General features: G+C 41.4%; 1 protein-coding gene across 4 annotated transcripts in view; it reads left to right on the top strand.

The window, feature by feature from the left end:
• SGTB (small glutamine rich tetratricopeptide repeat co-chaperone beta) overlaps positions 1-15,531 on the top strand; it is a 38,836-nt gene that overhangs the window by 15,110 nt on the left and 8,195 nt on the right. For all 4 annotated transcript variants that reach the window (XM_038402382.2, XM_038402380.2, XM_038402381.2 and 1 more), the window contains 4 exons: positions 1,613-1,712; positions 4,453-4,557; positions 8,935-9,073; positions 9,173-9,235. In XM_038402382.2, coding sequence (XP_038258310.1) covers positions 1,613-1,712; positions 4,453-4,557; positions 8,935-9,073; positions 9,173-9,235 — 407 coding nt within the window. The remainder of the gene's footprint in view (positions 1-1,612; positions 1,713-4,452; positions 4,558-8,934; positions 9,074-9,172; positions 9,236-15,531) is intronic.

Below are 15,531 nucleotides of genomic sequence, written 5' to 3'. Positions count from 1 at the left end.
TTATTTTACCTCTGTATTTGGCACTGGTGTGATTGTTGCTGGAATACTGTGCCCCGTTCTTTGGGGGAAGTGCCATGGCTTGTGTTGTGTAGGAAGGCAGATAAGATCATCACAGTGGTCCCTTCAGTTTTGTAATCTAAGAAAAACAGAAACATGCTTAGCTGTTTTCAGTCATTGTCTGAGATGAGAACTGCCCCCTGCAGGGTCTTTCTTGGTCACAGCTGCAGCCACGCTGGATGGACCTGCCCAGTCTATGCATCCATAGCAACCTGTTGACTCACCCCCAATACTAAAGAGAGAATTTACCTGACTAGCTGAAAAGTTAGTGACCTGTCACCTAGGCCTGTCATTCATTTAAAATTACATTATTATTGAAATTAATTTGTGATCCATTAGCTACGTTACTAGACTCTACTCCCTGTTACGCTTACCTGGCTCTGTGAAGATTATGCATTCCTTCCAAATGGAAGTGACTTGGCTAATATGTGAAACATTACTTCTCATACACAATGAGGTTACTCGTGGCAATATAGTATCAGTTATAACAGAGCTGAAAAGTTGGTATGGTTGTGTTAATTTGGAATATTGGTTCTTGCACTGCCAATGGCTGAGACCGAAGGATCTCTTCCTCATTCAGCTATGTGTCCTGCATGGAGAGGACTCGGCGCCTTCTGGAGCATGTCAGATCCCTGTACTCTCTCTACACTTTGTAGGATACTCTTCTTCCTTCATAATTTCTTTGTGGTGTTCCTTCTGTTACCGTGGCCCATTTGCCAGGACTTAAAGTTTTGTTAGTCTCTTTCTGTTAAATCTGAGCTTTTCCCCTGCCTGAGAGGGATTATGCCTGTGCCTGTACTGCTGCCAGACATGGTGCAAGGGATGGAGAGAAAAGGAAGACAGGATCCTTTTTCCTTTTACTGTACTGGTGCGGCTTGGTGTTTTTCCTTTCCTGGATGCATAACATTTTTAGTCTCCTAAGAGTTGACTAGTGATGCATCTGCTGAGGTGTTGGTGAGTACTTTTGCATCTGAGTCATTTTATGGCACTTGTGGTATATGTGTCCTCAGCATCTTCATGAAAGAGCTACTGGTAGCTGCATGGGACTGTTCATTTACCTGCCCATCTTTGTTGTCCTTGTTTTTAGAGTCCTCATATTATGGTTGTAGTTACAAGCAAGTTTTGGGTGCATTAAATCAAAAAGGGTCTCCATAGATAGTTCATTAAGTTGTGAGACCTGCTGGGATATCCATCCTGACCAATCCAAACTGCAGCTAAGCTGTTGTGGTTGACCAGCCCACTGGGACAGTTCCCTGCTGTTGAGGAAGGAACCAGTTTTTTGGGAACTGCCTGGTAAGTAAGGAGAGTATTGAGAGGGCAGTAAACATTAAGTGTTGTGCTGCTGTGTAGATAACAAGTCTGCATGAAAAAAGTGTACTGTATATTCAGCAGACTAATACAAAATCTTTTTCTGAAAAGTTAATCACAAAAGGCAACACAGTCCCAACTGCCTTGTGAGGTACTGTAGTGTAGTGATTCTGCTCTGTGTTTATTTTTCAGATATAGAATTACACCTTTAATTATCTTAAACCATCATTTTTACAATTTATTTCAGGTAATAATCACATGAAGGAAGAAAATTATGTTGCTGCAGTGGATTGTTACACTCATGCTATAGAGCTGGATCCAAATAATGCTGTGTATTATTGTAACAGGTAAAAAATAACAAAAAATCCCTTAAACTTCATAGAGATAATTTTAAAAAGAAAAACCAAACTAGATCAAAACAAGGTGAAGTGAAAAGCCCTCATTTTCAGCGAGTAACAACATTTGATTTATACCAGTTTGGTTATGCAAATTTTAAAATGTATCATTTCAACTATACTCAAATGTTTGTCTTCATTATATTTGTAGTGTGGATTTTAACTTTGTTTCAAGACTTTATTTGGTGACTGATGTTGGCAGCTTGAAGCAATTTCTATACAAGAAATTAGGGTAAAGGTCTGATTCAAAGCCCATTTGAGCTAGTGGGAGCCCTTCTATGGAATTCTAATGGATTGTGCCTAATACGCATTAATTTTCCGAATTAATTTTAATACACATTAATTTTCAAAAATATTTATAAAGTGCTTTGAAGATGTAAAACATTATATAGGAGCTAAATATCTTTATGCCAGTATTATTGCAAAAGTAACAGTTCTACATAATGCACTTCTAATACAGATTTTACTCCTTAGTTACTAAACAAGTGAATTATGTAGTAGATAGAGACAAGCATAAGGAGGCAGAGGATCCACAAACATTTACTAAGATGGCATTACTTATTTAAGGCAGTAATGCAGAGTTTGAACCATATCTTTTCTCTGATGAGACAGCAGAGCTATAAATTCTTTCTAGATGTAAATTGGTCATGTAGGACCTGATCCAAATCCCATTGAAGCCTACTGAAAGACTTCCATTAACTCCAGTAGGTTTTGAATGAGCCCAAAATGTGTTTTGCATCCGATGAAGTGAGCTGTAGCTCACAAAAGCTTATGCTCAAATAAATTTGTTAGTCTCTAAGGTGACACAAGTACTCCTTTTCTTTTTTCCCAAAATGTGTGTAATTAGCAACACAACATTACTACTACTACTTTGATATTCACAAAAAGAAAAGGAGTACTTGTGGCAGCTTAGAGACTAACAAATTTATTAGAGCATAAGCTTTCGTGAGCTACAGCTCACTTCATCGGATGCATTTGGTGGAAAAAACAGAGGAGAGATTTATATACACACACACAGAGAACATGAAACAATGGGTTTATCATACACACTGTAAGGAGAGTGATCACTTAAGATAAGCCATCACCAACAGCGGGGGGGGAAGGAGGAAAACCTTCCATGGTGACAAGCAGGTAGGCTAATAGCTGTAGCTCACGAAAGCTTATGCTCTAATAAATTTGTTAGTCTCTAAGGTGCCACAAGTACTCCTTTTCTTTTTGCGAATACAGACTAACACGGCTGCTACTCTGAATACTTTGATATTCAGTGAGTATGCAAAGCATATGCAACTTGCAGTGATTTGGTACTGTAAAACAGACCAAATTCAGCCCTGGCATAAGTGGGTATACCACCAGTTGAAGTCATTTAAAACTAGGATTGAATTTTGCTCCGGAAGTTTTGAGGATGGTGCAGACATAAGTTGAAGCAGAGGAGAGAGGGGTTGCTTTACCTTAAGAAAAAGGGAGAGCCGAATCAGGCTGATTCCTTATTTGGTCTGATGAGTCTGTCTCTAAACATGAAAAAGACTTGAAGTGCATGCAGGGCTAAATACTGCCTTTGATTACACTCATGCAACTGCATTGACCTCTGTGGGGTTGAACAGGTATAAAGCAGTCCATATAATTAAAGACAATGAACATAACTCAGTAGGAAGGGAAGTAATTTATTTCATCAAACTTAGACAAAGTATATAATTCAGAGGGCATAGTAGGAAAAAAGGTTTAAATAAAAAAAATCATTTTACACAGAATTTTTCATGGAAAACTAGCACAAAATGTGTTGCAGAATTAAATATTCCTCCTTCTGTTAAGTACCATTTTAACTATGGAAAGACTTAAGCTAGAATGTTTTTTCTGAATACTCAAAGACCATGGGAAAGATTGAATTTGAATACTGATCTGAACTTTTCGGCTTGGCCACTCTATTATCTTAACTCATAAATCATATGTAAAAATAATTAGTGTTTCCCTGGTAAAGGTACAGTAGTAATTCACTGATTCAGAAATTATTAGGTCTCTTTATCCAGACTTATCTACCAGCATGAGTGGCATTACACACACAACTGTATTTCTACAGAGACTTTGAAAAAATCAATATAGATCAAATACCTACATAGTCAGTCAGTGTAGAGCTTCAGCTCCTCTAGCAATTCTCCTGGAGCCAGGCATCTGAGGGATAGATGCCCTCAACAGAAGGATTGTTATTGTGATATGAGACTGATAGGTAGAGGCGTAAAAAGAGAGAGAGAGATCAAGTAGATCCTTTGAACTGTGAGGAGTGAAAACAAAAAGTATTATTACTGCAAACGGGTGCCTGTACAAAATACTTGTTTTCCTAGATAGTCATTATATATCACCAAATCTACCATTTGACAGTTTGGCTTGTTATAATTGATTTAATGATGTATTTTGTGTGTATCTATATTGTGGTTCTCAAACGCTTTTCCACACTATTATGTTTTTTGTAAGATATGACTCTGTATAATTTAAGGCTCTAAGTCAGTAAGGCACTTTCACATGCTAACTTTAAGCACTTGAACAGTCCCACTGAAGTCAAGCCAGGTGAGCAAATTTTCTATAATGTAACTGAGTAGTCAGTAGGATTAAACATGTTCTTAATGTTAAGTGTAGTCTTTGGGGCCTAAATCTGGATGCTCAGACTTTTCTTAAATACCTTCTTTTCCCCCTACTTTAGGGCTGCTGCTCAAAGTAAGCTCAGCAACTACAATGAAGCAATACAAGACTGTGAGAGAGCAATAGCAATAGATCCAAAATACAGCAAAGCATATGGGAGAATGGGGTAAGATAATCCAGATTTATGTAAGCATTCAGGGACAGATCTTTGGAAGGTGGAAATCAGTGTAGCTCTATTTACATCAATGGGATAATTCCAGTTTGTGTCGACTGAAGATCTGGTGCAGTTGTTTTCTATGACTAAAGCTGGCATGAGGTTCCATTTACATGTTCTCTCCTAGTGACTTCCTGTCAGATTGCTCTGTTTACACTACACATTTTTTTCTTCAGTTTATCAAATTCAATCTAGGGAGTCAAACTGTGTTCTTTCTTGCTCCTACATAATCACCAGTAATTATTCTGTAACTGGAACAACAACTATTCTGTTAATGATAATTAATACAGAATAGAATCCAAATCCCTCTCTCAAAAGTGTTGGGTTTGCAGAGCTAATAGGAGTACAAACTTATTTTTCTCAGTTAAATACACCTAGGAAGCAGATCTGTTGAGATGGAAAGTGCTGTTTATTTAGTAATTCTTCTGACCCTAACACAGCACTCTCAAGTAAATACTCTTATGAATTCACATCTGCACACTTAGGGAAATTCATCCTTATGATTTTTTTCAATAGTCCCTGTGCAGAGGGGCTTTTGTGTTGGGGATATTTCCCAGGGTGCCCATGCAGTTGCTTTGTGACTTCTTCGTCCTGTCGTAACTGTAGGGCAATCCATCATTGCACGCTTAGGCTGTGGGAGTTAGAAACTAAGACCCTTGACACTAGAAATACAGGCCTTTACCACTTGAGTTACAAGCCTCTCTGGCTGATGTTGTAATAGTAACTTGTAGGCAAGACACTGTGATTACATTGACCCATAAATGCCAAAGCAGGTCTGACATTCCATGCATCTATATGTATATAGAGAATCAGACCCCCTAACCAGTAAGAGTGAAGTTCACCTGGTAAACCTCTTTAAAGAAATTTTAATAATAAAACAAAATCTAGTGCCAAATTCTTCCCTCAGAGGCACATACATGGCTCTCATTGAAGTGCCACAAGTACTCCTTTTCTTTTTGCGAATACAGACTAACACGGCTGCTACTCTGAAACCATTGAAGTCAGTGAGATCTGTATATGTGCATGTAATGTCTGACTTTGGTCCTTAGCTTTTTAAATTTCAAAACATGAATTTTAATTCTGAAAATTGAATGAAAATATGAATGCTGCTTCTGTGAATACTAATTGTCAAATCTAGTGAAAAATGGGGAAGAGATGGCCAGCCCTCTGTAGAGATAGAGGTGGTTAGGGACTATTTAGAAAAGCTGGACGTGCACAAGTCCATGGGGCCGGACGAATTGCATCCGAGAGTGCTGAGGGAATTGGCGGCTGTGATTGCAGAGCCCTTGGCCATTATCTTTGAAAACTCGTGGCGAACGGGGGAAGTCCCGGATGACTGGAAAAAGGCTAATGTAGTGCCCATCTTTAAAAAAGGGAAGAAGGAGGATCCTGGGAACTACAGGCCGGTCAGCCTCACCTCAGTCCCTGGAAAAATCATGGAGCAGGTCCTCAAAGAATCAATCCTGAAGCACTTAGAGGAGAGGAAAGTGATCAGGAACAGTCAGCATGGATTCACCAAGGGAAGGTCATGCCTGACTAATCTAATCGCCTTTTATGATGAGATTACTGGTTCTGTGGATGAAGGGAAAGCAGTGGATGTATTGTTTCTTGACTTTAGCAAAGCTTTTGACACGGTCTCCCACAGCATTCTTGTCAGCAAGTTAAGGAAGTATGGGCTGGATGAATGCACTATAAGGTGGGTAGAAAGCTGGCTAGATTGTCGGGCTCAACGGGTAGTGATCAATGGCTCCATGTCTAGTTGGCAGCCGGTGTCAAGTGGAGTGCCCCAGGGGTCGGTCCTGGGGCCCGTTTTGTTCAATATCTTCATAAATGATCTGGAGGATGGTGTGGATTGCACTCTCAGCAAATTTGCGGATGATACTAAACTGGGAGGAGTGGTAGATACGCTGGAGGGGAGGGATAGGATACAGAAGGACCTAGACAAATTGGAGGATTGGGCCAAAAGAAATCTAATGAGGTTCAATAAGGATAAGTGCAGGGTCCTGCACTTAGGATGGAAGAATCCAATGCACCGCTACAGACTAGGGACCGAATGGCTCGGCAGCAGTTCTGCGGAAAAGGACCTAGGGGTGACAGTGGACGAGAAGCTGGATATGAGTCAGCAGTGTGCCCTTGTTGCCAAGAAGGCCAATGGCATTTTGGGATGTATAAGTAGGGGCATAGCGAGCAGATCGAGGGACGTGATCGTTCCCCTCTATTCGACACTGGTGAGGCCTCATCTGGAGTACTGTGTCCAGTTTTGGGCCCCACACTACAGGAAGGATGTGGATAAATTGGAAAGAGTACAACGAAGGGCAACGAAAATGATTAGGGGTCTAGAGCACATGACTTATGAGGAGAGGCTGAGGGAGCTGGGATTGTTTAGTCTGCAGAAGAGAAGAATGAGGGGGGATTTGATAGCTGCTTTCAACTACCTGAAAGGGGGTTTCAAAGATGATGGCTCTAGACTGTTCTCAATGGTAGCAGATGACAGAACGAGGAGTAATGGTCTCAAGTTGCAATGGGGGAGGTTTAGATTGGATATTAGGAAAAACTTTTTCACTAAGAGGGTGGTGAAACACTGGAATGCGTTACCTAGGGAGGTGGTAGAATCTCCTTCCTTAGAGGTTTTTAAGGTCAGGCTTGACAAAGCCCTGGCTGGGATGATTTAACTGGGACTTGGTCCTGCTTTGAGCAGGGGGTTGGACTAGATGACCTTCTGGGGTCCCTTCCAACCCTGATATTCTATGATTCTATGTGAATATAGCACAGTGAGAGCTGTCTGGAAGGATTAAATGGGATTATGCATCTTTACTACCTGAAGTTTTATTAATGTCTCCATGTTTGAAAGGGCTCTTGGCCCTAATCTGAAGGGGGAACTATGGCCAGCATAGTACCAGCTTCTGTAAATGTGTCTGTGCCAAAGTCTGTGGTCTGAAGTGCAGTGGATAATGACTTGTTCAACTTTGGTGATAACGAAGATCCCTGATAATTTAAATTAACATAATTTAACAATTTGGCATAGCTAGCATGATATTTAGGGAATCTGAATATAATATGATCAATAAATTACTTAAGAGATTCCTTTTTGCACTCTGGAGAACGGTCTCTCTAATGACCCTCAGATGTAGCCTACCAGGGTTTTCCATCATCATGACTAAGCAGGTAGAAAAATCAGATGACTTCAATTTCTTATACTGATAAGATAATAATATTAAAAGAACACTGAGAAAAATATTAAGGTATCAGAACTGAACTATTTTTTCTGTAGCTACCTATTCAGATGTAGGTATGATTGAGTATTCAATATCTTAGGTACACTGGAGCTGCCATAAGTAGCAGCTATGAACAAAGTGGAAAACCCTTATATATTAGAAGTATCATAGTATTACAATGAAACCCAACTAGGCTACAGAAGAGAGACAAATTGTATTAAACATAAGATGACCATATAGGACAACGCATATAAAATAGTTACTTATAGTAATTGTGCTTTGTCAAGATGATTGCTTTTGTGGATAACGCTCTAGCATGCCACTAGTACATGAGCTTAGAAGATTTGCCTAAGAAGTGTACATTGGGGCAGCTTGCTTCTCCTCTCCTTCCCATTCTGGGTTCCAAAGAGATTGCGTTGCCCCAAATGTCTTTTAGTTCATATCACTAATTTAGGAATCCCTCTACAACAGACTGCAAAGAAGTGGAGAAAATGAGCAGGGAGCATAGTTCCATATGGGTGGGCATCTCAGGGAGCTGTAATTTCTATGGTAAGTAAATAGGTTTTTTTCCTTGGAGAATTTCCCATGAGTTCCAACTTCCCATTCTTAAGAGATTAATAGGTGGGCCTGGGGACTGTTCATTTAAAAATGATTGCAGGACTGTTATTCTGAATTGCGTATCAGATTTAGAGCCCTAATTGAGAGAGCAACTCTGCATAGATGTGGTTACCGAGCTCTAAGAAGCACCCTTGCATATTTCACTAATTGATAACTTGTGAAGGCATGGCCTAGAATAGAGCCAGAAGCATTTGGCATTTTCCTTGGCGGCAAAAAGTTCTTCATAAGGCTTGCCTGTAAGTGGAACATATGCAAGGCTGAGTTCTTGGGGGATCATCTGTACTACAGAAGGTGGTATGACAAAAGTAAATGCCAGTGCCAGCCAATATGCATCAATATTTACATTCTGGTAGTAAACTTACATATATTTTGGAATGATGAGGATCTAAGTTAATTGTGAGATTCTCTCACTTACTCCTGGGCTAATTAGATCCAAAACTGTTAGTATCATTACTTCTTTGATGTGCTCATACTGGCTTTCTTTATTTCACACTAGGTTGGCCCTGACCTCTATGAACAAATACCAAGAAGCAATTACCAGTTACCAAAAAGCACTGGTTCTTGATCCAGAAAATGACTCTTACAAGTCAAATATGAAAATAGCTGAACAGAAACTAAGAGACCTCTCCAGTCCTGTAAGTTACCTTAATTAGTTTTTCTTTTCAGTGAGGTTTTTTAATAACTCAAATGGAATTTCCTAGACGTAGTATTCTTCAGATATTATTTGTTTTCAGACTGGAACAGGACTGAGTTTTGACATGGCAAGTTTGATAAACAACCCAGCGTTCATTAGTATGGTGAGTATTTTAAGTATATCTTGTTGCTTTTAATTAAGAAACAGAATGTAAAATGTTTTAAACATTACTCCTGCTTCAACAAAGGAAGATAGTTTTAATGCTTATCATAACTAGTGTATACATCCAAAGCACAGGACTTGGTGGTGATGGGGGACTTCAACTACCCAGACATCTGTTGGGAAAGTAACACAGCAGGGCACAGATTATTCAACAAGTTCTTAAAATGTATTTGAGACAATTTTTTATTTCAGAAGGTGAAGAAAGCCACTGCGGAGAGGCTGTTTTAGGTTTGATTTTGACAAATAGAGAGGAACTGATTGAGAATTTGAAAGTGGAAGGCAGCTTGGGTGAAAGTGATCATGAAATGAGAAGAGTTCATGCGTCTAAGGACTGTAGGAGGGAAAACAGTTCAAAAAGACAATAGATTTAAAGAGGGCAGACTTTAGCAAACTCAGGGAGTTGGTAGGTAAGATCCCCTGGGGAAACAAGTTGAAAGGGAAAAATAGTTCAAGAGAGTTGGCAGTTTTTCAAAGAGACGCTATTAAGGTCATAAGAGCAAACTATCCCACAGTGTAGGAAAGATAGGAAGTATAGCAAGAGAGCACCTTGGCCCAACCAGGAGAATTTCAATAACCTGAAAATCAAAAGAGAGTCTTACAAAAAGTGGAACCTAGGTCCTACAAAACGTGGGGGGGAAATGATGAATATAAACAAATAATACAATTATGTAGGGAAAAAATTGGAAAGGCCAAGGCATAAAATGAGATTAAACTAGCTAGAGAAATAAAGGAAACAAGAAAACAATCTACAAATACATTCAAAGCTAGAGAAAGACCAAAGACAGGGTAGGTCCATTACTCAATGGGGTGGGGAGGAAACAATAACAGAAAATGTGGAAATGGGAGAAGTGCCAAATAACTTTTTTGTTTCAGTTTTCACCAAGATGTTGAGTAGCAATTGGACAACTAACTTAATGAATGCCAATGAAAATGAGGTAGGATCAGAGGCTAAAATAGGGAAAGGAAAATTTCTACAGGACTGGACAAGGGCAGATATAGTGCCAGTCTATAAAAAGGGGAATAAGGACAACCTGGGGAATTAGTCCAATCAGGTTAACTTCAGTACCCAGAAAGATAATGGAGCAAATAATTAAGCAGTCAGTTTGCTAACACCTAGAAGATAATAAGGTGAAAAGTAACAGCATGGATTTGTCAAGAACAATTGTGTCAAACCAACCTAATAGCTTTCTTTGACATGGTAACAAGCCTTGCGGATGGGGGGAAAGTGGTAGATGTGATATATCTTGACTTTAGTAAGACTTTTGATACTGTCCTAAATGGAGCTACTATAAGATGGGTGCATAACTGGTTGGAAAACTGTTCCCAGAGAGTAGTTCTCAGTGGTTCACAATCAAGCTGGAAGGGCATATCGAGTAGGGTCCCGCAAGGATAAGTTCTGGGTCCGGTTTTGTTCAGTATCTTCATCAATGATTTAGATAATGGTATGGAGAGTACACATATAAAGTTTGCAGATGAGACCAATGTAGGAGGAGTTTCAAGTGCATTGGAGGATAAGATTAAAATTCAGAATGATCTAGAGAAATGGTCTGAAGTAAACAGGATGAAATTCAATAAGGACAAATACAAAGTAGTCCACTGAGGAAGGAACAATCAGTTGCACAAAATAGAAAATGCCTGCCTAGGAAGGAGTACTGCAGAAAGGGATCTGGGGGTCATAGTGTATCACAATGAGTCAACAGTGTAACACTTGCGCGCGCGCACAAACACACGCACAAAAGCAAACATCATGCTCGGATGTATTAGCAGGAGTGTTGTAAGCGAGACATGAGAAGTAATTCTTTTGCTCTACTCTGCAGTGATTAGGCCTCAACTGGAGTATTGTGTCCTATTCTGGGTGCCACATTTCAGGAAAGATGTGGACAAATTGGAGACAGTCCAAAGAAGAGCAACAAAAATGATCAAAGGTCTAGAAAACATGACCTATGAGGGAACACTGAAAAAATTGGGTTTGTTTAGTCTGGAGAAGAGATAACTGAAGGGGGACATAACAGTTTTCAAGTACATAAAAAGTTGTTACAAGGAGGAGGGAGAAAAATTGTTTTTAATCTCTGAGGATAGGACAAGAAGCAATGGGCTTAAATTGCAGCAAGGGCAATTTAGGTTGGACTTTAGGAAACACCCGCTGTCAGGGTAGCTAAGTGCTGGAACAAATTGCCCAGGGAGGTTGTGGAATTGCCCAGGGCTGCTAGCTGCCACAATCAGCAGAGGGGCAGACAGCTGGTGTGAGTTCCCCCATCTTCCCAGGGACAGTGGGGCTCTGGCTTCAGCCCTGGGATGGTGGTCGGCAGGCTCCAGCTGCGGAGCTTTAGCCCTGGGCTCACCACCCACTTTCCCCCATCACCTTGGTCCCCACCACCTTCTCTGGCTGCAGGGCTTCGGGCCCTGTCCGCAGGGCTTCCAGCCCCGTCCCCCAGTCGCGCAGTGGAGGACACCAGCCTTAGGCTCACCAACTGCCCCCCATCATCCCTGACCCCCCCCGCCTCCTACAGCCCCAGGCTTTGGCTGCATGGTGGAAGACTCCAGCCTGTGGGGCCCAGGATCCAGCTGTGGGTGTCGAACACAGGCTAAATACCCCCTGCCCCCAATCGCTCTGGGCCCCTGCTGTATCCTGTGAGCCTGAGTCAGCTGACCAAGGCCAGCTGCAGCTGTGGCATGGGTCTTTTATTGTAGTGTGGACATACCTTGAGAGATTCCATTGCCTTTATTCCTGGCCACTGCGTTCAGGTTTAAAAATTCTCTAAGGGATAAAGTGACCTTATGTATTAAATTGATCAAAAGGTAGGTTTAAAGAGTGTGTGTATTCTCAACATGTGCCTAAACCTACACTTAAATCATACAAGGTTTGCCACTCTGGTATATTTGGTCTTTCCATACTTACGTATGTGCCTACCAGCATTTGTATGTTAAGTATAACACAGGCACCACTATAGTAAAGTGGAGGTTGACTACAATGGACTAGTCAAGCAAAGCACTTTGGGTTCACCTTATGCAATGTCCATTTTAATTAGGCCTCCTTATAACTCTATGCTGCAGTGCTCCCTCTCCAAATCCTTACAGGCTGTTTTTTCCCTGCAGAACCATAGACATATGGAAAGAGACCTATTAGGTCATTTAGTCCATCAGCTTATGTCACAGACCTGGTCAGGATCCCCTTTCCAGTTGCCCACTAGACTAAGGACCCAGCTTCTGGGTCCCCAGGTGTTTTAAGCCTCTCAGAGCTTGAACAGAGTCCAGTCGTTGGCCTGATCTTGGGGTCCCTAGGTACAAAATCAGGGTGTTGACATGCTGTCTAGTAGGGATGTAAATACCATTTTAAAAGTTAACTGTTTAAATGGTTAACCGGCTGAGGCTGCTCCAGCTGGCACTGGGATGCTGGGGCCGGATGGTCTGGGGGTTAACAGTTAAGGCGGGTTAACCGGTAAGACTAATATTTACCGGATAACATTTTGCATCCCTACTGTCTAGCACCTTCTCCTGAGAGCTGGAACCTGCTGTCCAGCTGCCTAGCTCCTATGCTCATTGCTGACCCTTCAGACTCCCCTGTACTTAGGTCTGGTCTACATTAGAATTAGGTTGACACAAGGCAGCTTACATCGATGTAACTATGGAAGCGCCTACACTTAATTTTCGCTGCCCCCCTATGTAACTGCCCAGCTATGCTAACTTGACTCTATCTCCGCAAGTGGTTGAGTCAAGGTCGATGTAGTTAGGTTGACGCAGTGTCAGTATAGATATTGCCTTGCTTACGTTGACTGTTACTGGCTTTCAGGAACCATCCCACACTGACAATACATAAGTACAAGAGCTGCTGGTGAGGATGCACACTGCCGACACAAGTAGCAAAGTGTAGACACCCACAAGCAATGTAATTAATGCAGAGGCTGTTTGCCTTTGTAAATTAGGTTTCAGAGTAGCAGCCGTGTTAGTCTGTATTCGCAAAAAGAAAAGGAGTACTTGTGGCACCTTAGAGACTAACAAATTTATTAGAGCATAAGCTTTCGTGAGCTACAGCTCACTTCATCGGATGCATTGTGTAGCTCACGAAAGCTTATGCTCTAATAAATTTGTTAGTCTCTAAGGTGCCACAAGTACTCCTTTTCTTTTTGTAAATTAGGATGACTTAATTTTGTAGTGTAGACATAGCCTTAAACACATCCTCTTTCAGAATTCTGCCCCCAAGGTGTGTGCCTTCTCTTTTATCATTTAACTCTTTCCTGAGGTATGTGAAGCATGTAACATGGAAACACTTTGCCCAGAGTCTAACACAATTGCTCTTTTATTTAATCAGATAAAACACAAGAGAATAATGATCATACAAAAGAAACCCTACATGTGTTTCCCTGCCTCGGTTTCCTCATCACTCCAGAGCATTCTTTGGTCTGGGGTTGGGGGCTATTCAGATACTGTCTGCTCCCATGCACGGCTTCTCCTGAAACATGGAGCCTGCTTTTCCTAAATCAGCTTGCCTCCTTTACCTTTGGACAATTTAGCCCCTGCCTTAGCTTCCTGTCCATCTCTCTGCTGAGCAAATACATTTAACATATCTATATGGACCAATTGAAAGGTAAGTATTCTCCCATTGTCTCCACTGTGGGGAGCTTTCAGACTGGTAGGATATTGTGAATACACATTCATGATACAGTAGATTTTCAACAGTCACACTTCATTATATCAACCGGAACGCATAAATTGTAGACAGACTCCCAAATTGTCACACCCTATCATTCAAGATTGCTCCCAACATAACATTTTAAATGCTTTGTCCAGTCTTGTGTCAAGCAATGGGGTTTTCACTGTTTCCAGGGTGAGGCTATTCCAAAGCAGAACAGATTTTGCCGTCAACAGTGGGGAATTAGCCACTGGGTCAACGAGGCCCGTGCCCAGGGGCTCCAGACAATTGGGGGGGCTGCAGAAAGATGGGCATGCTGACCCGCTCTGCCCCTCTGCCTGGCGCTCTTGCTGGGGAGCAGGGCAAGCCCCCGCACACCAAGCCTGCTTCCCGATAGGAGCAATGGGCGGAGTGGGGCAAGCCTTCGGACCTGCTCTCGGCAGGAGCACTGGAGGGTGGGAGAGGGGGGGCAGAGCTTGTTTGGTGCGAGAGTACATTTTTATGTAGTAAAGATTTTTAATCTCCTTTTTTTGTTTTTTAATCACTACTTATGAACCTTCACCATAGTATCTAATACCCAGTAGTAAATACTTTAGGCAGCTAAACAAATGATCAATTATATAAATTATATTCCATTATATTTATTTATTTATTAATGAAACACTGGAGTTTTCCAGAAAGATAAATCCCAAAATTACAGGACATTCTGCATTTCCCATGCAACTTTGGAGAAACTACATGAGTCTATTCACTCATGAGAGGCAAAGGGAAAACCTCATCCTCAGTTGTTCCTAAAATTCTCCTTCCATGCCAACATTCACCCGGGCACTGACAGCCAGCTGCTGGGCCTAGTTCACTGCTGAGATGCAAGAACAAAAAGCAAAGCCAAATCACCCATTAATGCCATTTTAGGGTTTGCTGGTATGGGGATGCACCAGAAGCAGACAGCTATATCAGAATAAAGTCACTTCTCTTCCAGAATGGAGTGTGCACACAGTAAGTTACACAGGCTTAGCTATAGTTCTGCCTGTCAGTTTCTCCATGTAGACCAGCTGTCTGAGTCAACCTCAGCCCAAGGAAAATCATGACTGAGTGCATGATACTCTGAGGGCTAAACTACTGAGCTTTAATTGCCTTGGGAGTGCTCGTCCTGCTGGAGGTTTTTCAAAACACCCTTGTGAAACTTGCTCCATTTTGACCAATGATAAAGTGAGATGAGTTGGGTTGCCAGAAGCTTCTTGGATTTGTTTGAAAATACAGAGTGCAAGTCAGCTGTAATGAAACAACTGCATGAGTGCAAGAAGCTGCTTGTGTAGAACTAGAGACTGGTGACTCTCTGTGGAAAGGACTTCTCCAAGGCCTTGCAATATGCAAATTCCAGTCCTCTTGCCTAGGGCCCCACAAAACCATAATCTGCCTCTGGCTGTCAGGAAGTTTTCCTATTCCTCCTTGGTGTTTACATTTGCATACTTGTGGTTTAGGCATTGCTCAGCTATACCAGTCACATTTAGCACTTTTTTTTTTAACCTTTCCCTTCAGATTAATAATTTTTGTTGCTTTTCTCTAAACTGTACAGTTTTGTCTTTTTTTCTACTCGTGTCCAGAAC

This window comes from Dermochelys coriacea, chromosome 5, assembly GCF_009764565.3.
Source record: "Dermochelys coriacea isolate rDerCor1 chromosome 5, rDerCor1.pri.v4, whole genome shotgun sequence".
Taxonomy (NCBI): domain Eukaryota; kingdom Metazoa; phylum Chordata; order Testudines; family Dermochelyidae; genus Dermochelys; species Dermochelys coriacea.
Note: the sequence above shows the minus strand (reverse complement) of the source record. Positions and strands in the feature narration are given on the sequence as shown.